At 43.9% G+C, this 23,334-nt stretch overlaps 2 protein-coding genes across 3 annotated transcripts in view; both read right to left on the bottom strand.

The window, feature by feature from the left end:
• ERCC3 (ERCC excision repair 3, TFIIH core complex helicase subunit) overlaps positions 1 to 20,639 on the bottom strand; it is a 41,560-nt gene extending 20,921 nt beyond the window's left edge. For both annotated transcript variants that reach the window (XM_053596422.1, XM_053596424.1), the window contains exons 1-9: positions 20,494 to 20,639; positions 20,016 to 20,221; positions 19,127 to 19,363; positions 17,192 to 17,241; positions 16,629 to 16,764; positions 16,277 to 16,441; positions 15,638 to 15,842; positions 13,804 to 14,118; positions 6,312 to 6,496 (exon numbers count right to left, since the gene is read on the bottom strand). In XM_053596422.1, coding sequence (XP_053452397.1) covers positions 6,312 to 6,496; positions 13,804 to 14,118; positions 15,638 to 15,842; positions 16,277 to 16,441; positions 16,629 to 16,764; positions 17,192 to 17,241; positions 19,127 to 19,363; positions 20,016 to 20,221; positions 20,494 to 20,623 — 1,629 coding nt within the window. In that variant the 5' untranslated portion in view covers positions 20,624 to 20,639. The remainder of the gene's footprint in view (positions 1 to 6,311; positions 6,497 to 13,803; positions 14,119 to 15,637; positions 15,843 to 16,276; positions 16,442 to 16,628; positions 16,765 to 17,191; positions 17,242 to 19,126; positions 19,364 to 20,015; positions 20,222 to 20,493) is intronic.
• A 1,092-nt stretch (positions 20,640 to 21,731) lies between these two features.
• Positions 21,732 to 23,334, bottom strand: part of MAP3K2 (mitogen-activated protein kinase kinase kinase 2) — an 88,071-nt gene continuing 86,468 nt past the window's right edge. Inside the window, exon 17 of the mRNA XM_053596426.1 lies at positions 21,732 to 21,952. Within this exon, the coding sequence (XP_053452401.1) occupies positions 21,949 to 21,952 (4 nt within the window). The 3' untranslated portion in view covers positions 21,732 to 21,948. The remainder of the gene's footprint in view (positions 21,953 to 23,334) is intronic.

Raw genomic sequence — 23,334 nt, 5'->3', positions numbered from 1 at the left:
ATTTAAAGAGACAGAAAAAAAAGAGAGAGAAACGAGAGCAATCTCTTGGAGAAGGATGGGACTTCATGAAACACACAAACATACAAATTACAGTATATTTCTTCCCTGAAGAGCAACCCAAAGGTATGGAAGCCCTACTGGAGGTATTATAACTGAAAATTTCCCAAGCATCTCCAAAGATTCTGAAACACTCCTTTTGAGACCCCAGTTTGTCTCAATAAAAACAGAGCATCTCCTAGACATACTGTAATGTCAAAATGAAAGAAAAGATTCTGCGCATGCCCCAAGTAAGCACCAACTGACTCATAGGGGCAGATCCATCAGGGTGACAGCAGATTTCTCAGCTGAATCTTTACAAGCCAAAAGAGATTGTTTCCGACTTTCAACCTAAATAAAACAACTTCCAGCCTAGGATCCTGCATCCTGCCCAACTAAGCTTCATATTTGATGGAGAAAGCAAATCTTTTACTGACGAGCAATCACTGAGGAAATTTATCACTATAAGACCAGCTCTGCAGGAAGTACTCAGACCTATACTACACAAAGACCATCACAACAGACTACCAGCAAAATAAAGACACCGAGAAAGGAAAGGTCAAAGCTTAGCTTCCACAATGGCCCAAGTGATAAAACTGCATGACAGACCTTCACAAAACAAGACAAACAGAACTCCACATTTACCAGTTCTCTCAATAAGCATGAACCACCATATTTACCAGTTCTCTCAATAACTGTGGTTTCAATTCTCCACTGAAGAGGCACAGGCTGGCTGACTGGATAAAAAAGCATAAGCCAACTATATGGTTTCTTCAGGAAACACATCTAACCTCTAAGGAAAAACCAAGACCAAGAGAAAAGGGTTGGAAGACAATATTTCAAGCAAATAGAAATTAGAAGAAAGGAATTTTAGTTGCAGATACAAGTGGATTTAAAGCAACAAAACTAAAGAAAAAGATGGATACTATACTGAGAAAATAATGAAACAGAAATGAAATCGATAAACCTTCAGCCAGATAAACAAGAAATAGAAAAGACCTCTAATAACCTCAATTTGAAATGAAAAAGGGGAAATAACAGATACCACAGAGATACAGAAGATCATCTCTGATTATTACAAAAAAACGAATGCCCAGAAATTTGAAAATGGACCAATATCTGGAACTGCACAACCTCCCTAGCCTTACTCAGGAAGAAATAGATCTCTTGAACAGAACAATATTAAGCCCTGAAATTGCAACAATAAAAAAGCTCCCAACAGGGGAGGTGCCTGTGGCTCAGCGGGTAGGGTGCCGGCCCCATATGCCAAGGGTGGCCGGTTCAAACCCAGCCCCGGCCAAACTGCAACAAAAAAATAGCCGGACATTGTGGCGGGCGCCTGTAGTCCCAGCTACTTGGGAGGCTGAGTCAAGAGAATCGCCTTAGCCCAAGGATTTGGAGGTTGCTGTGAGCTGTGTGATGCCACAGCACTCTACTGAGGGCGATAAGGTGAGACTCTGTCTCTACAAAAAAAAAAAACAAAAAAAAAAAAGCTCCCAACAAATAAAAAAAAGCCCAGGACCAGACAACTTTACACTAGAATTCTATTAAACATTCAAAAAAGAGCTTGTACCTACACGGCAGAACCTATTTCAAAACACTGAAAAGCATGGAACCTTCCCCCACACGTTCTATGAAGCAAATACCACCCTGACACCAAAACCAGAAAAAAGACCCAACAAAAACCAATTCACTAATGAATACAGATGCAAAATTACTCAAAATCCTATCAAATATAATACAGCTACACATTAAAAAAATTGTACATCACGATTAAGTAGGCTTTATCCTAAGAATACAAGGTTGGTTTATACATACAAATCAAAAATATAATTCACCACATAAATAGAAGCAAAAGCAAAGACCCTATGATTCTCTCAATTGATGCAAAAAAAAGCATTTGACAAATTCAGCATTCTTTTCTGACAAGAACACTTAAGAAGGTTGGGAGCACTGCAATCCCAGCACTCTGGGAGGCCGAGGCAAGTGGATTGTATGAGCTCAGGAGTTTGAGACCAGCCTGAACAGCAAAACCCTGTCTCTAGTAAAAATGGAAAAACAAAACAAAACAAAAAAACTAGCCAGAGTTGTGGCAGGTACCTATAGTCCCAGCTACACATAGGCTGCAGCAAGAGAATCACTTGAGCCCAAGAGTTTGAGACTGCTGTGAGCCATGACACCATGGCACACTACCCAGGGCAGGGGAGACTCTTGTCTCAAAAAAAAAATAAATAAATAACTGGCTTGGCACCTGTGGCTCAAGTGGCTAAGGCTCCAGTCACATACACCTGAGCTGCGGGTTCGAATCCAGCCTGGGCCCGCCAAACAACAATGATGGCTGCAACAAAAAATAGCTGGGCCTTGTGGCAGGCGCCTGTAGTCCCAGCTACTTGGGAGGTGGAGGCAGGAGAATCGCTTGAGCCCAGGATTTGGAGGTTGCTGTGAGCTGTGATGCCACAGCACTCTACCCAGGGTGACAGCTTGAGGCTCTGTCTCAAAAACAAAACAAAACAAAAACTTAAGGAAATAGGCATAGCTGGCACACTTCTTAAACTGACAGAAGCCATCTACAACAAACCGACAGCCAATATCATACCAAAGGGAATAAAGCTGAAAGCATTTCCACTTAAGAATTGGAACCAGATAAGGATGTCCACTGTCACCACTATTATTCAACATACTGCTGGAAGTTATAGTCAATGCAATCAGGCAAGAAAAGGAAATCAAGGGTATCCAAATGGGGACAGAAGGGGTCAAACTCTTGCTGACGATATGATCTTATACTCAGAAAACCCCAGAGACTCAATCTCAAGACTGCTGAAAGTGATCAAGAAATACAGTAATGTCTTGGGATATAAAATCAATGTCCACAAATCAGAAACCTTTGCATATGCCAGGAACAATTAAGCCAAGAGTTAAATCAAGGACACAATACCCTTTACAGTAGCTTCAAAGAAAATGAAATACCTGGGAATATATCTAAAAAAGGAGGTGAAGGATCTCTACAGAGATAATTATGAAACCCTAAGAAAAGAAATAACAGAAGGCATTAACAAATGAAAGAACTTGGTATGCTCTTGGCTGGGAAGAATCAACATTATTAAAATGTCTATACTACCCAAAGCACAATAATAGCTCTTCATTTTGTATGGAACCAGAAAAAAAAACCCATTATAGCCAACACAATTTTTAGTAATAAAAACAAATCCAGAACTGTCACTTTACCAGATGTCAGGTTATACTACAAGATCAAAATAGCATAGCATTGGCACAAAAAGAGAGACACAGATCTGTGGAACAGAACAGAAAACCTAAAGATGAAACCAGCCTCATATCACCATCTAATATTCAATAAACCAAATAAAAGCATACACTGGAGAGAAACTGGATAGCCACATGTAAAAGACTGAAATTGGACCTGCACCTTTCATCATTTACAAAAATTTACCCACAATGGATAAAAGATTAGAATCTAAGACAGAAAATGATAAAAGTTCTAAAAGAAAGCATAGGAAAAACTCTTGAGGATGTCGGCCTGCGGAAAGATTTTATGAAGAACACTCCATTGGCAATCACGACAACAAAAATAAGTAAATGGTACTTAATTAAGCTAAAAAGCTTCTGCACGGTTCAGGACACAACAATTAAAGCAAAAATACAACCTTCAGAATGGGAAAAGATATTTACATGTTACAAATCTGATAAAAGGCTGATAACCAAAATCTACAGAGAACTCAAATTAATCAACAAAAAAGTACAAGCAATTCCATTTATTACTGGGCAAGAGACATGAATAGAACCTTCTCTGAAAAAAGACAGATGGTCAACAAACACATAAACAAATTTTCACTGTCCCTCATCCTTCACTGTCTCTCATCAGAGAAATGCAAATCAAAACCACACTGAGGGGCAGCTCCTATAGCTCAGTGAGTAGGGTGCCGGCCCCATATACCAAGTGTGCTGGGTTCAAAAACAGCCCAGGCCAAACTGCAACAAAAAAGTAGTGGGGCATTGTGGCAGGCACCTATAGTCCCAGCTGCTCGGGAGGCTGAGGCAAGAGAATCGCCTAAGCCCAAGAGCTGGAGGTTGCTGTGAGCTGTGATGTCCTAGCACTCTACTGAGGGTAGAAGTGAGACTCTGTCTCTACAAAAAAAAAAAAAAAAACCACACTGACGTGCGGCGCCTGTGGCTCAAAGTGGTAGGGCACCAGTCCCATATGCCAGAGATGGCAGGTTCAAACCCAGCCCCGGCCAAAACCCACCAAAAAAAAAAAAACCACACTGAGGTATTACCTAACCCCAGTGAGATTAGCCAACATCACAAAGTTCCAAAGCAACAGATGCTGGGGTGGTTGGGGAGAGAAGGGAACACTTTTACACTATTGGTGGGACCATAAGCTAATATACCCTCTTTGGAAAGAAGTATGGAGAATCCTCAAAGAGCTAAAAGTAGACCTTCCATTCAATCCCACAATCCCATTACTAGGTATCTACCCAGAAGAAAAAAATCATTTTACCCTAAGAACATTTGCACTAGAATATTTATTGCAGCTTAGTTAACAATTGCCGAGATGTGGAATCAACCCAAGTGGCCATCAACTCATGAATGAATTAATAAACTGTGATGTACACACATACACACACCATGGAAATAGTATTCAACCATAAAAAAGGATGGAAAAATCTTTTGTATTAACCTGAGTGGAGCAGAAGAACATTCTTCTTAGTAAAGTATCACAAGAATGAAAAACCAAATATCCACTGTACTTAATACTAATATGAAACCAGTAGAACAACTTCATGCCCATCCAAGAGAAAAACACAACTAAAGTGGTGGGGGGAGAGAGAGGGTGGGGAGAGGAAAGGATGGTGGGGTTTCAGTAAGCTGTCACCTAATGCGTATAATGTAAGGGTATATGGCAACCTCCTGGGTGAAGGGCTCAACTACAACTTGAACTTTACCTAACAAACACAAACAAGGTTACCTAATATTATGTCCCCGTATTAATCTGAAATTTAAAAAAAGAAAATAGCAATTCAAATGCCTCAACATTAGAAAAGACTGTTATTTTATTGCTATGTGGTATTCCATTATACTACTTATATCAAATTGTGGTAGGTCTATACAGTGGAACAGTACACAGCGATCTAAAGGAATAAAGTACACGTATTATCAAAGGAATAGTGCATTAGGCAAGGAATACAAGCACTGAGAAAAGAATGAAGTCAAATAAAAACATATAAAACCTACTTCCATTTATATGAAATTTTTGTAAAAATTCAGGCAAACATGTTTATGAAAATTTACATAGGTAAAGTAATAAAGAATAGCAACAGAAAGACATATAAGTTCCACGATAATGGTTTCCCCTAACAGGCAGAAGGGACACAGCTGGAGAGGAGCAGAGGGCCTCAAAGGACTGGCAATGCTGCTTCTTACAATGAGTATTGATCACAGACACAACCAAAAGGGCACGTACTTTTTTCAAGACAGCAAGTCCATCTGCACAGGTTCCTCCCACTCATCTTTATCCAAGAGACCCTTTTTACCATCTCAGGACAGAGGTGCCCTATTCTAGCCAGTAAGTGATAGTTATTTTAAGAACAGAATAGAAAGAATTTTAGGTAGAAAGAATTCTTGTTGTTCCATCTGGGAAGACTTACTTCTAAATATGGAATTTTAACATACACTTGTGCAGGTATTCCCTATAGAACCATATGGGAAACATATGTTCGTAGAAAATGAAGACCACAGGCTGCCTTCCTGGGGCATCAAAACTAACTGACTTGACACTTGGAGTGGCCTGGGAGGTTGTCTAAGCAGAACTCTCCAGAATTCCCTCAGGGTGAGGTGGGGACAGGAACCACCCAAGGAACTCACTCACTCACAGCAAGGAGGAGGAGCATGGACTTTGGACCCAGTGGTCTGGATTAGCACCTTGACCTCACAATTATTAACTATAAGATCTAGCAAAAGGAGGCAGCGCCTGTGGCTCAAGAAGTAGGGCACTGGCCCCATAAGCTGGAGGTGGTAGGTTCCAACCCAGCCCCAGCCCCAGCCAAAAAACTGCAGAGAAAAAGAAAAAAGATCTGGCGCAGGGATTTTGTTCCACTCATCTGCAAGTGGGTGTAATCCTGTCCTGCTCACAGGGTGACCGAGGGTACTTACTGCATGAGTTAGCAGCAAGTTAGCCTAGCCCCTGACCCTGATCATTTCCCCTTGGCCATGGAAAGAGTACCCGCCTTCCGACACCCACCCGGCCTAAACCCAGGTACCTCTGCACACTGGACTTTGGCGATGTAGCCATTGTTTTGCAACTCCATCCAGTTGGCTTCGTATAGCTTAGGCCCAATCAGGAAATTTAAGTCCACGATTTTGTCATCTTCTCGGACGAGGGTTGCAGTCAAACCTAGCTTGCAGTGGGCCTGCACGATGGTAAGCACCCTTCGGAACATCTTGGCTGGGAAAACAATGGGAGTATTCACACTGTCACTTTTTATTTTTTATTAAACCACAGCTGTGTACATTAATGCGATCATTATATACCGTCTGACACATTTTCATCACACTTGTTAACATAGCCTTCCTGGCATTTTCTTAGTTATTGTGTTAAGACATTTATATTCTACACTTACTAAGTTTCAAATGTACCCTTGTAAGATGCACCACAGGTGTAATCCCACCAATCTCCCTCCCTCTGCCCCCCTCTCCCCTCCCTCCCCTCCCTTTCTCCCTTCCCCCTATTCTTAGGTTGTAACTGGGTTATAGCTTTCATGTGATAGTCATAAATTAGTTCCATAATAGGGCTGAGTACATTGGATACTTTTTCTTCCATTCCTGAGATACTGTGCTATGAAGAATATGTTCCAGCTCCATCCATGTAAACATGAAAGAGGTAAAGTCTCCATCTTTCTTTAAGGCTGCATAATATTCCATGGTGTACATATACCACAATTTACTAATCCATTCATGGATCGATGGGCACTTGAGCTTTTTCTATGACTTAGCAATTATGAATTGGGCTGCAATAAACATATCTTTGTTACAGTGTGATTTTTGGTCTTCTGGGTATATCACACTGTCACTTTTTAAAATGCTCAAATACCATAACACACAGCCTTGAAACTTTAACAGTGGCCTATGACACTGCATGGGCTAACCTGTGGGTTTCAGGACAACAGGAACCTGGCTCAAACAAGAATGAATAGGTGAGAACATTTCATCATTACTTAAGACCTGTCCGAAAGACAAGAAGAAGAAGAACAAGAAGGAGAAATGACTGAGGAAGTTCCAAGTTAAAGAACCACAGCATTCTTCTCACGACCGCTAAGTTATCACCAGGAGCACAGACAGCAAGCTGAGACACGATCTATGACATTTACAATACCATTAAGCTCTAAATTATGCAAGCAATTAAATTCATCCTGAAACTTGTCCCCAGGTACAGAAAAGTGAGTCGGAGACCTGTGAGGAGAGAGAAATGAAAGGAGCCAGCTCTGCTCAGCTTCCTACCATCTTCCTAGAAACCAGGGAGAAAGCCAAGCCTACGGGAGAGACAAAATCCCAAGCTCACTCTGTCCTCAAGCAGCCCACTGATTTCAGCAAATCCCCCTCTCCGAACTTTACCAACTACATGCACTTTGGTCAACAAATTCCTTTTTCTTCCTTCCTTTGAATGTTATAATTCCTTCTGATTTATCAAATAAAGTAAATACATAAATGGCTATGAAGATTCATTTTAAAAGACCTAATAATGTATATGTTTCCACAGGCTCATCTTTTAAAAATTCTAATACTCTGAAGGAAGGTTAAGATGTTTGAGTCATGCTTATGTTACAAAATAATTAAAGTACTTCAGAAAATAGACACAACAGTCTAAGGAAAAAAGAGGCCAGGAAGCTCCAAAACACAAATCAAAAACATTAAGAACATTAAAACAACAAAGGGTTGTCTAACCCTAAGTAAATGCATAGTTTTTACAGTGTCACATACTGAAGCTTAACACAGTTTACACAGACACATGCAAACACAAACAAAAAAACCCCACACAACACACAAAACCAATGTCAGAGTTTTGACTGCAGTTTCCAAAAATGATAGCCAAGGATCACAGACCATGCTCTCCATGTTAGAGGGACACAGAAGCCAACCTAATGGGAGCCCAGAGGGGCAGCACAGTGACCCAAGAGAGGGATGAGGCAAGACCCCATCTGGGCACTACCAACACCCTGCAACCAGTCACATCCCTCCATTATATTCTCCTACAGCTATACAGCTGTCACAAGTGGATAACTCACATACAATGCAGTGTACGGCTCAATACACTTTGCCACAGGTGCACACCTATGGAGCACCCATAGTAGGTACTGGTGCAAATGGCACCCAGGTCTCTCTCTGACCCTTTTTCCAGGGCCTGAATAACCAGCACTCTCCCCCAAGGGAATATTACTCTGACTTCTGTCTTCAAAGAGGAGTCTGCCTCCTTCTGAAGAAATCACAGTTTGTACTTGTGTGTGGCTTGTGTCACTCAACAGGTCATGGTTGTCACTTGCCATTTTTTGTATGATTTGACTTTCCCTCCTACTTTGTCTCCAGTGCCAAACAAAGTGTCTGGACTTGGCAGGTTCTCAGTAAATACCTGTTGAAATAAAGAAACTGGCACAATGCCTAATACATAGGATGTGCTTAATACAGGGTGACCATAAAGTTTGTGTGCAATTAAAAATAGAAAACTATTATGGCCACCCTGTTTATGCAAATACGGTAATACAAATTTCTTATTAATAAAAAGACCTAATAAAGTTTCTTTTGAAAGATCTATGTAAGAGCACAGCAACCTTTGTCTAACTCAAAGTGTCAAACAATCAGAAAACTTATTCTGAATTACCATCATTCCCTTATTTATTTGTTCTCTGGGCCAGTAAGCACAGCCGGGTCATGCAGCTTATGGAAGCTTGAACTCAAATCCCTTAGAGTCAGCTGGTTCCAGTGTTCATCACAACCAAAAACAAACTGCTCCAGTGACAGGAAAACACACAGACACATGCCACAAGCAGGAATGGTGTGGGTGCACCTCTCTGTCCTTGTCATCAGATAACCAATCCCAAGTGTGTGCTTCCATCCCCTGGGACCTGGGGCACAGGTTAAAGAACACCAACATATATCAATACAGAATCAAGCGGGAAGGCTCCAGCCCTCTGTAGCTTCAAACACAGCCTTAAGCTAAACTGCTACAAAGCAATTAAACTCATTTGCAGGCAGTGCTTCACTTTATCATCAATTTTCAATCCCAGTAAACCCAATATCTACCCTTCCCTTGTTTTTTTTTTAGTTTAGCTTTTATTGCAGTAAAGCCAGTGTGGTAGCTGATGCCTATAATCCTAGAACTCTGGGAAGGCTGAGGTGGGAGAATCACTTGAGGCCAGGAGAGAGAGCAAGACCCCATCTCTACAAAAACTATAAAAAACTAGCGGGCATAGTCCCAGTCCCAGGAGGCTGAAGCAGAAGAATTGCCTGAGCCCAGGAGTTTGAGGTTGCTATGACATGTGATGATGCTACTGCACTCTACCAAGGGTGACAGAGGAAGACTGTCTGAAAAAAAAAGTAAAAATGACTTTTTGTTTTCAGGGAGGCAGGGGTATCAGTTCTATGAATTTTAACCTGTATACATGTGTGTAGTCACCACCATTATCAGGGCACAAACCTATTCATCACCACCAAACTTCCCCACACTCACCCTTTCTAGTTATCCTGTAATAACCGACCCTGCAGAAAAGACCCCCAAAGGCCCCTAACTCTCTCAGCCTTAGTCCCCACAGGTCTCAAACCCCCCTATCCTCCCCGACCCGGCAAAATCCGGGAACAGGTTTCAGAATAGAATAAAGAAGTTCCCTGAGTTCTCAGAAACTCCTAGCCACAGGTAAAACAACAGTGAAAACCTACTCCAGCAGTTTGTCCCCATGCCAACTGCCACAATGTAACCCCCTGACTCGCTGTAACCCCACCCTGCCATGTTCTGCTTCTGTGCTCACCAGCTTGCCATGCAGCACAAAAATAGTATAACAATCAGCCTCCTCCTCATCTTGGGGCAGTTTGCCCTTTGGGGCAGCAGCCCGCCTGCACAGGTGTAATAAATCACCATCTAATTTATACCTGAAGTAGGGTCCAAGTCTTTCATACAGGTGGCAAATGAGTACATTTCCTCTCCAGCCTCCATCCCCAGTAACAACTAATTTGTGGGGCCAGCATTATACTAACATTGTCTTTTTGAGAATACCATATAAATGGAATCATACACCGTGGAATTTCTTGAGAATGGTTTCTTTCTCACAGAAACACGCCTTTGAAATTCATCCAACTAGCTGCCTGCATCGATTTTCTGTTCCTTTTTACTACTGAGTACATCCCAGTATATGGATGCCCCCAGTCTGTTTATCCAAACACCCACTGACGGGGTTTGAACAGAGCTGCTATAAACATTGAAGTGCAGGCTTCTGTGTTAGCCTATTTTCACTTATGTAGGATAGATGCCCAGGAGTGGGAACAATGGGTAATTTGGTAATTTTATAATAAACCGACAAACTATATTCCAGAGTGACTACACACTATGCAATGCCCCAGGCAGTGTGTGATAGCTCTAGCTGCTCTGTGACCTCATCAGCACTGGATGTCATTTTTTATTTCAGCCTCTCATAGGCAAAAAGGGGCATCTTGTGGTAGTTTAAATATGCATTTCCTCAATGGCCAATGATGCTTAACCCCCCCTTGAAGTGCTTATTTGCTATCCGTATATCCTCTTTTGGAGAAATGTCTAACATTTTTGCCATTGTTTGAATGTCTAATAGGCAACTCAAATCCACAAATTTAAAGCCTAGTTCCTGATTATAACCCTCCAGACCTGCTCCTTTGATAGCTTTCCCCATTTTATTTTTTTTGAACGTAATGTTTTTATCCTTATATTTACACTCCCTTTATTCTTTTTTTATTAAACCATAGCTGTGTACATTAATACGATCATGGGGCACCATATACTGGTTTTATATACGATTTGACATATTTTCATCACACTGGTTAACACAGCCTTCCTGGCATTTTCTTAGTTATTGTGTTAAGACATTTATATTCTACATTTAGGAAGTTTCGCATGTACCCTTGTAAGATGCACCGTAGGTGTAATCCCACCAAAATGTTGGGACTGGTATCTGTACCTTTTCTCCTGGAGCTTTCCCGAGGACCCATACAGTGCTATCGCCTGAGAAACTGGGGACCTGCTTGGTGTGGTGGGGCTAAGTGGCTCTGTCTTGTTTTCAGTTGGTCTCTGTCCGACCCTAGTGAAACAGTTACTCTGAGTTGAAGTCTCAGCTGTGGAGAAATACCAGCAATTAAGTCACCCAGCCCTTCCACAGGCAACAAGTGGAAAAGGAAAATCAAACCTTCCTACAACTACACACCCAGGGAACCTCTTGGATAATCCTCGGGCGACTGGCTCAGTTCAAAAGGTCCAAATCAATTGTCTTAGTCAGCACCTGTCTCAGGTGGGAGAGTTTAAAAGGTCTCTGGCAACTAGATTGCAGAGGTCTGCTGACAACTCAAATATGACTTGCTCAGAAAATACATTAGTCTGGGAAGGTTGATGCCAGAAAATACATTAGTCTGGGAAGGTTGATGCCTCCTTCCCCACCTTGCACCTCTGTCACACCCACTGATAACCCCGCAGGGCTGTAACCCAGTTGCCTCCAATGAGCAGAAACTCCAGGGGTTTGCATCTGTCTAAATCACAAAGAAATCTAGGTCTCCTCAGCCAGGCCGCTGCTCTCTGCCACTATCCGGTAGGAAGAGGTGAGGTCTGACAACCTCAGACACTTGATGGAGGCTGGGGCTATTCACTCAGTTCTACCCCGCCCCTGATTGATGTTACTGACAGAACAGAACTACTCTGCGGAATGTTTCTGTCCAGGCTAAATTCCCGGGGCCTGCGTTTCCGTCCCAGATCTGTTCCGCCAGTGGTTTCCATCTGAGAGGATGCCCAACCTCCTCTGGTTGCCCAGAGAGACAGGGGGTGTAACTCCAGAATATCCAGGGGTGAGCCCTATTGTTGCCAAAAACGGCTGCTGCTCTGCGCCTCAGGGCATCGCCGCTCTGGTGTGATTCCCTCTCAGCCAACTGTCCTCTCCTCACTCCCGTGCCGCAGAATTAGCACTGACCAGCAGCAGTCCAGGCCCTGCCCACACCTTTTTTTGTATCCTTGGGGTCGCAGCTCGCCTCAGCAGGGTTGATGTGCGTTCTTCAATCTTCTCTCATGGCACAGCTCTAATCCACCAGGTTACTTGCTAAATTTCTGTCCTTTAACTCTCCTTCTGGATGGGAGCCTCTGTGTAAAGCTGGCTTCAGTCAGCCATTTAGCTTTCCCCATTTTAATTAATGCCTCCACACTCTTTGTTCCAGCTCCAAATCTCAGGATCATCCTTGATTGCTCTGATCCCATATCTGACCTGTCAGTTGAAGCTTCACAAGATATCCAGAATCCAATTATACCTTCACCCTTACTCCATTCTCACTGGTTCACACCTCTTCACGGGATTCCTCAAACTCAATTCTTTGTTCAAATCCCTTGAATGGTTCCCATTCACTCAGTACAAGCCAAACTCCTCACTACAGCCTATAATACCAGCCTACCATACTCCCTCTTCCTATGCTCTGCTCTGGCAACACAGCCATCTAGTGTTGTCCTAACACGCCAACCACTTTCCCACTGCGCCTGTGTCCTGCTGCTGCCACAAGAAAGACCCCAGACCCCTCCCTGGCCAGCTGTAAACATCTCTAAGTATCTTCAGAAACAGGTGCTGGAGGAGCTCTCATTATACAGAAAGGACCAGACGCTAGGGTCGTTTTGACAACATTTTGAAAGCTGTACATGAAAATGCCTCAGTTCATTTTATTCAGAATAAACTCTATTTTAGACTTAATTGATATTAATCTGTTCACCTTAATCTTTTAATCTGTTTTTTTATCAAGAAAGGTTTGCCTAGAATATTGTGCAGCAGTAAGAGGAAATGCTATGACATGGAGGAGCCATTATGCAAAGAGAAAGAAGCCAGATATGAGAAAATAAATATTCTATGATTCTGTTTATATGAAATTTCCAGAAAAGGCAAATCTACAGAGATAGATAGCAGGTCAGTGGTTGCCTGAGGCTATACAGAAAAACTGGGACTGACTGAAAATGGGTATAATGGAGATATTCAAAAACTGGATCATAGTGATGGATGCACAACTCTATAAATTTATTAAAACTCACTGGATTATACATTTATGACACATGATTTTATAGTATATAAGTTAAATAAATAAAGTTATTTTAAAAAAGGGTTTGCCTGTAATACTTGGAGAAGTATTGGCTTCTATTACATATTGACTTAGGACCAATATTTCAGACTTTAAATAAAACACACCACTACTACTGGAGGGGCTTTTCGGTGCTCCTGGCCCAGTTTCCACAGGGCCATAACAAATGGGTTAAGGGTAAGTTGCAACAATAAGTATGAAGGAAATATCACTGTCTTACCGACTACTCTGCCCAGTGATTAAGGAAGTTGTGAATGTATAACCCTACCCCCAACCCACACTTAATAATTATTCAAAAGCTTTACCAAGCAAGTCCTTGTACCCAGTCAGATGGACTACACAACGGTCCTTTCCCCAACCCAAAACTGCAAATCACATTTCCACCCGAATAACTAGTGGATGGCCGAGCTTCAGCCTGCTTACCTGGTATGGTGTGCACCTCGTCCAGGATCATGAGGCCCCACTCCTGCGTTTTGAGCCACTCCATGACTCGCTCAGCCTCCCAGGATCTTTTGGTGGTATGGCCCAGCATGGAATATGTGCTAATGGCAATGGAGCAGCCTATGGGTTTGTCCTTGGCATCAGAGGTGAAGCGGCAGATTTGGCTGTCATCAATGGTGGACCACATCTTGAACTGGGCTTTCCACTGTTCTACAGACACTGCCGAGTTGCCCAGCACCAGACAGCGTTTCCTGACAGTACATGCAGCAGTCACACCAACCAGGGACTTCCCAGCACCTACGAGAAACCAGAGGGTGATTCTACCCAAGACCTGGTTGAAACAAAAGACAGCAGCGGGCAGAATGACTCATTAGCATAGGAATCGAGGAAAATGTCTTAGAACAACCCTCCCAGGGGACACCTATGAGGCACTTCTTGCTCCACCCTGTTCTCCTCTTTGTAAGTAAAGGACCCATATCACACACACACCTGAGAACCAGCAGGGAGCAGGTGCTCCTGCAGCACTCACATGTATCTCCTTTAGATGTGAAAATCTCAAAACAAAAAGCCAATAAAAGACACCCTTGTTGCTATGTACAAGATGGAAAAACTAGGGTCGTTGTGGTGGCTCGTGCCTGTAATTCTAGCACTTTGGGAGGCTGAGGCGGGTGAACTGTTCAAGCTCCAGAGTTCAAGACCAGCCTGAGCCACAGTGAGACCCCATCTCCACTGAAATTAGAAAAACTAGCCAGGTGTGTGGCACACAGCTGTAGTCCCGGCTACTGGGGAGGCTGAGGGAAGAGAATCGCTTAAGCCCAAGTTTGAGGTTGCTGTGAGCTGTGACGCCATAGCACTCTACCGAGGGTGACAAAGTAAAACTGTCTCAAAAAAAGAAAAAAAACAAAAAGAGAGATGGAAAAATTGAAGGTGAGAAGTGCTTTGTCGCAGGCTGTAAGCCAGTGATGCTGCCGGGGCACAGCATGTCTAGCATACAGTCCTGACACCACTATTATCATCACACAGCCAATGGGGCTGAGAGCTCAGCAATGCATTAAGCATGTGCATCACTGACAGAAACAGATGAAATTTCAGGAACTTCTGAGTTTACTACCATCACCATCTAATGATCAAGATAAAAATCAAGCTATTTCTTCTACCACCAAATTAACTTATGGAGCTTTGGAAAAAAGAACTTCTTGTCCCCTGGAGACTGTTATTAAGTCAAGGGTAAGGCCCCCAAGTGAGTCTGTCATGGCTTCTGGCTGAGATGGAGGCCAGGATCTGACATAACTGAGGATAAGTGAGGTCAGACTGTGGTCCGGAAGCTGCTACTGCCTTTTTTTGAACTTGAACACCATCATAAGAAGGAAAGCTTCTGTATTAGGGAGTCTCCAAATACCCAACTCCCAAAACTGATTTCAAGAACAAGATTTATCTCACTATATAAAGCAGCCCCGTGCCATCTGCATGGCCACCTTTTCCTGCTCTACTTTTCCTCACAGACTCCATGACCAAGATTTTATATATTGTTTAGTTAATATGCTTACTATCTGTCTCTGCCCCAGTGGAATGAGCTCCATGAGGTCAGCCTGATGGTTGTTCTAGCCACCATCATACCCTTGGGGCCTAGGCCAGGACCTGGCACCATATTTACTGACAAAGCTTGTCCAAAAATATTTCATGAATCAGGGGTCACCGGACTTTCGCTATTTCCTGGCAAGGTGTGATCTAGGGAAATGTGCAGAGGGCGAGTGGGAAGAAGCTGGAAGATCCAACAGAGCAGCCTAGCCATCTTCTTCCTTCAGGAACCACTTACCGCAAGGAAGAACAATGACCCCTGAACGTGCGCGCCCATTCCCAAACATCTTCCTCAAGCTCTTCTCCTGATAGGGTCTGAGGACAGCTGTGGGTTTCAGATCAATGTTGATATCAGGGTTGACAGAATCATTCCGGAAGTCATATTCTGCCAGCAGAGGATATTCTAGGTGGATACAACGTTTTTGGAGCTCCTCAATCATTTCCTGGGGAGTGAGCATGAAGGAGGTTTTTAAAATCTTGTTAACCTTCAAAGCATGGTCAAAATACCACACATTCCAAGAAGCCCAACAGTAAAAAAATGGTATTTTATCCAGACTTCTACAATTTGACACTACTCGGTAACAACTGGGTTAAAGCACAGAAAGCAACCCAAACTAACACTGTCATACTGGAATCTAATCAGAAGCTAAACGGACCCTCTGCCACTGTTTCCTCAGAAGCTTGTGAAGACCAGCCTACCAGCCTAAGAAGGGGACATTTGGATCCCACTCCACTGGGAGAAATGATGCCATGTGAAAAAGGAGAAAGCAACTCAGGAACTGACAGGGATTTCTGCCTCTTACACAGACTACGGGCAGAGGTGACAAAGGGCTGGACTGGCTTTTGACACAGAGTAAGCAAAGGAACATTCACTGACCTGTTTGACTTCAAAAGATACCGTCTGTGTCTCCTCTTCTTCTTCCTCATCCTTGTCCATTTGCTCATAAAATTCAAATAGATCTGTGGGAATGTCAGATTTACCCTGTGGATCTGTCACTCGGGAAGTAGAGGGCCCACTGCTACCTTCAGCAGTCTTAGAAATCTGGAAGAGAAAGGTAGACTCTGGACTTACATCTAATATTTCATTCCATTGTTACCAAGCAACGGTTAAAGTTGTGAGGAGGAGAAAACAGCAGGGCTTCTAGGTTGCAAGCACCTGATAAGAGTACCTGAGAAAGCTAAACTCCTAAATCTCCAGCCCCGCAAAGGTGACCCATGAGCTCACGTACAGCAGATTTGCTTGTGAAAGTCTCCGTGATGAGCTCTGTGGCCTCCCCTTCAGAATTCCTCAGGCGGCATTCCCGGATCACGGGGTCCTGGAGAAGATGCTGGATGACATCAGGGTGGGAGCTTTCAACAAAGTACCTACAACCAGGGGAAAAGGTGGTACCTACTACCCAGCAAGCACTTCCAGAAGATTCTACTACTCATTCATTAGATAGTCTGGAAATAGAGTCCTTAAGACTTTTGCCACTCCCTCACTCCCCCAACCTTTTGGCAAATACAAGCTTTGAGCTACTGGCCACAGTATAACTTCAGGGTTGTGGGCAAAGACCCACCTCAAAATCAAGCAAGCAGGGGTCTGAGCCCCAGCTCCACTCCTAGGGGAAATGCAGTGGCCAGTGACTGAATTTCCAGTCTGGACCACATGTCCTGTTTCCTATCTGTGCTTCAGGGTAATGAGGAAGTGGAGCAAAGCAGACAGTCTATAAATATTACTAGTGCCTTCCTCCCACCTGGTGTGCAGTCAGATGAAGACATCTTAGGACAAGCCTGTCATGAAATCTCCTACCTGTTGTGCTTCAGGACCAGCTTGACTTTTCCATAGCTGACGGTACACAACTAGAGACAAGACCAAACAGGCAAAATGAGCAATGAGTAGTTCACCCAGAATATGTGCATTACAGGTCACATCTTATCCCCCAACCAAGTGAAGAGCTCATTTCACTTTAGGAAAAGCTAACTCAAAATCCTAAAGGGGTCAGATACACCTAAACTGAACCTTTTCCACTGACCTTTGCTTTTTGCCTGGCTAATTCCGAGGCACACTACTTAATTTACAAAACAATGCTTCAATTTTCTCTTGAATTCTCCCTTTCTCTCTCCATTCCCATAGCCCCCACCCTACTCTGGAGGTTCATCCTACCACAGCTATTACTATAGCTCTCTGCGTACAATACATGCTCAGTAACTCCTGCATGAATAAAATGCAAAGCTTCCTAGCCTCTTCACCAACGTTCTTATTTGGAAATGTAAGCATCTTGATGATAGACTAAACAGCTTAAATCCTCTCAAGTTCCCAACAATCCTTAGAAAGAAATGCAGTAGAGGTTAGGGGTAGCCATAAAAACAGACCTTGGGGGCTGCCTGCCCGACTGCTGTCCCTTTGACCTGTCACAACACCACACCAGCACCTACATCCTGCAGGTAGCGCCCAGCCAAGACTGGTCATAGCCATGGCACTGATGCAGGCTTATTCCAGCCAGGTGCAGGCCCCTCTTCCTGGACACCCTACCACATTACAAGAGAACTCTCCCCATGACTCAAGCAGCTACTCTGGGATTGGCAGCAGTACGGTACTAGATGCTGACGGCATTCTTCTGTCACTGAAGATTTGGGGGTCTAAATCTGACTCCCTCTAGGTCCGCCAAAGGCAAAGAAAGCCATTGTCTACCTCTTCTGAATGGTATTCATCCATCTCTCAGAAGAAACTCAAGAGTGTTCAACTGCAGTTCACATGGAACCCTCCCCACTTCAATATTCTCAGTTCTTTTGACTGTCCCTGATAGAATTTGTTGACTTGTGGTCTCATGCAAGTATTTAGCTTTAGATGGAGTTTACTACCCATATTATTGACCAAAATACAATAGGCTGGGTGGCTGGAACAGAAATTTTATTTTGGCTCGGTGCTCATAGCTCAGTGGTTAAAGCACTGGCCACATGCACCAGGGCTGGTGGGTTTGAACCCGGTCCAACCCTGCCAAAGAACAAACAACAATAAAAAACAATAGCCGAGCATTGTGGCGGGTGCCTATTGTCCCAGCTACTAGGGAGGCTGAGGCAAGAGAATCACTTAAGCCCAGGAGTTTGAGGTTGCTGTGAGCTGTGACGCCATGGCACTCTACCAAGGGCAACATTTGGAGACTCTGTCTCAAAAAAAAAAGAAAGAAAGAAAAAAATTTATTTTCTGAGAGTTCTTGAGATTAGAATTGCATGATCAAGGCACCAGCTGATTCAGTTTCTAGTGAAGGCTCTCCTCCTACTCACACGATAGCAGAAGAGAGAGCACTCTCCAGTATTTCTTCTTCTGAGGACAGCAATCCTGTTGGATCAGGGCTCCACTCTTACGACTGCATTAGCCCTACTTTCATATTCCAGATACAGTTAACACTGAAGATTTGGGTTCTGACATACAAATTTGAGGGGAACACAATTCTGTCCACAGACCCACTCATTTGAGTAGCACTGCCAAATAACTCTGGCCAGAACAGGCCCAAATTAGTAGCCCCATTGTGTAGCTGGGAACAGCTTGGGAGAAGTGTGGCCTCAGCCATAACACAATACTGGATCCAGAAGGGTAACAGCTGTGGTGATCAGTTATTTTATGCTGACTATGGGAGATGTGAATGGCACATTTTCATGGCTGCTGTGACAACATGTAGCCCCTCTCCCAGCTATTACTACACTAGCAAGGCAGGTAGAATTGCTAATCTCAGCCTCCATTTACCTTAATAAACTGAATAATTCCATCAGGGACTCCAGTCTTGCTGAGCTTCCTGAGGTACTCAGTGATGTCACTGGTTTGCAGCCCAACGCTGACGGCTGCATATAAGGAGTAGGCAGTTAGTTTGTACTCATGCACATGGGTTGGCCGGCACACTGGCTCTGCAATGGCAACCAGGAAGTCTTGGGCATATTTGTAAACTGGAGAGAAGGCTTCCAGGAAGATATGGCCATCAGGAGCCTGAGAAAAACCAAATGGACGCAACCAACAAGGAAATTAGAGTTGTAGAGACATTTAGACTTTCCCCCATATTATTATGAAGAAAGAATAATCTGCCCATTACCAGAGATAATTTTTGCAAGCACTCCTTCTGGCTACTGTGAAACCTGTTGCTTCAATCAGATATCGAGAAGTAGACAAAAATAGAAGAAAAGGTTGCCAAAATCAGCAGTTGTCACTATTTTACATAGGGAAAGCCCCCTACTGGCTAACTACAAGCAGCTTTTTAGCTAAACTTCAACTGAATGTATAACATTAATTAAGTTGATCAAACGCTGGCTACCAAATATGGTTCTCCCATTTAGTTCAAAAGTAGGGAAATAATTTGTTACATAGTAAATGATATTTACTGGGCAGAATAAAAGTACCCCCTAATATGGGATAGGGTTACGGTGGGACGCAGAGTATATATAGAGGTTAGAGATGGAGGAAGCCCAGGTCCGGCCCGCACAGGTGCACGCAGCTGCTCCTTTCTATCTCTGTTAAAACGTGTGTGCGTGTGGGGGGACGGGGCGGGGGGATCCCACATTTTAGTTTTGGTTCTGGGAATGCCCAAGGTACAGCGGCAGCTCCACAAACTCTTGGGCCCTGCCCTGGCTGACGGCTTGCTTACCACCCACAGGGGTCTAGAGGTGTGGTCGTCCTTCAGCGGCATCTGCACCCTGTAGTCCTTGGCTCCATATTCATCCACTTTGGTGCCAGACTCATCCACCTGCTTCCCGGCCGCCGAGGGGACCGCTTCGTGAGAGTCGTTCGCAGGGGCGTCGTCTTCATCCTCCTCTTCATCCTCGTAGTGCCGCTTCTTGGACTTCTTCTTGTCTGCAGATACAGACACAAAAGTGAGCCTGGCAGGGATTCAGGGTTTCCCTTCACACTGCCGGGCGGCATTTCAGCTAAGCCATGAACTCCTAGCCATCGCGTCTCTCTACCGCCTCCTACCCACCCGGTTCGCCGGGGAGCCCCGGGAAAGCATCGCCCCCGCCCGGCGGACCAGGTGTGCTCGCGGGAGGGCGCCGCCGAGAAGCCCGGAGCACCTCTGACACCCGGCGGCGAGTGCAGGGAAGCCCGGACGCGCCCGCGCCACGTCTCACCGCGGTCTGCCCTGTCTCTCTTGCCCATGGCGGCAATAGAAGCAGCAAACAGAAACAGCAGACGCCACAGCCCCACTGTGGCGTCGGTTCTCACAGCAACTTCCGGCTTAGACCGGAAGCCCTTGGGCATCCGCACAGGAAGTCCCGCCTCAGGGCGCCGGCCCACGTGACGAGATCCCGCCTCAGGTCCTCTTCTCTCTGGTCTGTTTGTGTCTAGAATGTCAGTGAGGTGCATATCATTTGCACCTGGGCGGTGAACTGGAGGTCTGGTTTTCCTGGAACTTGAATTCTAATAGAGCGATATGGGCAATAAACAACAAAGGTAGTGTTAAGTGCTCTGAGGAAAAATTAATGGGCTCAGAGTGACAGTGCCATTCTAAATAGAGTGGTACCCGAATACATCCTGTATTACATCCTGGTGTTAGCTAAGCAAAGATCTGAGGAAAGTGAAGTACTTTGTAAATACCAAAGGAGCAATGCGGAAGAGGACGCGGAGCACACAAACCTGAGAGCCACATGTTTGTCTTTAAGAAGAAAACGCAACCATGTGACCAGGAGAGGTGAAAGGGTGGAGGGGTGCGGTGCAGTGCATGCCAAGCACCTAAAACGTCACATGAAAACAGGTTAAAACGGCTTATAAAGGCAAATGCAATGTATCTAGCCTCATCCCAGACCAACTGAATTAAAAAAAAAAGAAAGAAACTAAAGGTGGGGCCCAACAATCTTGCCCTTTAGATGATTCTGATTCAAAGTTCAAGGTTGAGAAATGCTGAAGGACAGCCTTGTTGACAATGGCAAGAACTTTGGGTTTTATTATGAAATGAGAAACCATAGGAGAGTTTTGGGCAGAAAAATAAGTCTGACTTAGAACTAAACCATCAGTCTATATGCTAGCTGCTCTGAAAACAGACTTTACAAGGCCAAGAGCAGTCCATTTGAGAAACTGCTGGCTTTGCTGGGATGGTAGGGGTAAAGGTGATGAAAAATAGTTCAATTCCTTATCTGTTGTAGGTAGAGTGGATGGGATTTGCTGGTTGACTTGATCGGGGAAGCGAAGGACAGTAGTAAAAGGTAACTCCAAGATTTTTGGTCTAAGTAACTGCACAAATGATGATATTTACCTTAGGGAAGGTACAGGTTTGGAGGATGGTTTTGGAGATACTGAATGGGTGTAGCTGTATTAGTATGCCATAACAAAGCAGCACAAACTTCGTGGCTTAAACATATATTTATTTTCTCACAGTTCAGGCGGCTAGGAAATCCAAAATAAGGTCCCAGTAGAGTTTAGTTCCTGGTGAGGGCCCACATCCTGGTTTGCAGATGGTCACCTTCTTTATGTGTCCTCTCATGGCATAGAGTCAGCCATTGTCTCTTCCTCTTTTCATAAGGATGCCAGCCCTGCTGGATTAGGACCTCACCTTCATCCTTTTATCCTTTGTTACCTCTTCACAGGCCTTACCTTCAAATATAGGGTCAAAGTTTCAACGTAAGAATTTCAGGAAGGATGCAATTCAGTTCATAGCAATGGCCTAATAGACAATTAAATGAAGTGTCAAAAATGAAGTTAGATATGAGCCTTAAGTTCAGAAACCTAGAAATAGGAATTTGGGAATTGGCAACATACCTTTGGTATTAAAGCTATATATGTAGAATTGGTTGAAATTACCTAGGGACCACACAAGAGAAAAACTCAATTGAGTTTTTAAGTTGAGGGAAGGGGGAAGGTGAGAGGGGAGAGCAGGAAGGGAGGGGATTAGTGTGCTCTCACCTAATAGGCACAATGAAAGGGTGCATGGCACACCTTCTGGGTGAGGGACATAACTACAACAGGGACTTAAACACAAACAATGTAACCTAATTGTTTGTAACCTCATATTAATCTGAAATTTTAAAAAAATTAAAAATGACTGGGTTCAGTGGCTCATGCCTGTAATCCTAGCACTCTGGGAGCCTAAGGCCGGTGGATTGCTTGAGCTCAAGAGTTTGAGACCAGCTTGAGCAAGAGTGAGACCCGGTCTCTAAAAAAAAACTGGGTGTTGTGGCAAGCACCTGTAGTCCCATCTACTTGGGAGCCTGAGGCAAAATCATCTCTTGAGCCCAAGAGTTTGAGGTTGTTATGAGCTATGAGGCACAGGACTCTACAGAGGACAATAAAGTAAAACTCTGTCTCAAATAAATAGGAACAAAAGAGAAACTAGGGAAACTTAAGGAAAGAATGTGAATACAGAAAAGGTCTAAGGACAAGACACATTTCACAGTGAAGAGCTGGAAGCTGAAAAAGGAATTACTGAAAGAACTAGCAATTGAAGATTTGGATAATTTTTAATTTACTCATATTGCAAAAAAATGAGGAAGTATGCTCTGGAGAAAACACCAAGGATGTGGCTAGACACATTATTGTATTAATAGACAGCCATTATTTGCAAGAGATTAGGTATGTGGCTTATAAATCCAATTAACTATCTCAGCAGAAACCATAAAGTTTTGACTGAAGAGGCAGAGTTGGCATGAAATGAAGGAAGGCTGTTGGACTTCTGGGCTTCTACAGGGAGGAAAGGGGTGACAGGGCAGGTGAGCTTGCTTCTGCCACCAAAGGCCTCCTTGGGCCACCTCCTCAGTTCAGAGGGCCACAACTCCAGTGAGCCCTGAGAACCCAGCATCAAGCCAATGGGGATTATTTTCAAGCCTTAATTTTGCACGTGGGAAGAATATGAAGTTTTAGGGGCCAGCAGACAGACAGCTATGGGTTGAATTATGTCTCCCTTGAAAAAGGTATTTTGAAATCCTGAGGTACCCCGGGTATCTCAGAATGTGATCTTATTTGGAAACAGGGTCTTTACA

Source organism: Nycticebus coucang, chromosome 7 (assembly GCF_027406575.1).
Source record: "Nycticebus coucang isolate mNycCou1 chromosome 7, mNycCou1.pri, whole genome shotgun sequence".
NCBI lineage: Eukaryota > Metazoa > Chordata > Mammalia > Primates > Lorisidae > Nycticebus > Nycticebus coucang.
This window is presented reverse-complemented; position numbering and strand designations above follow the sequence as displayed.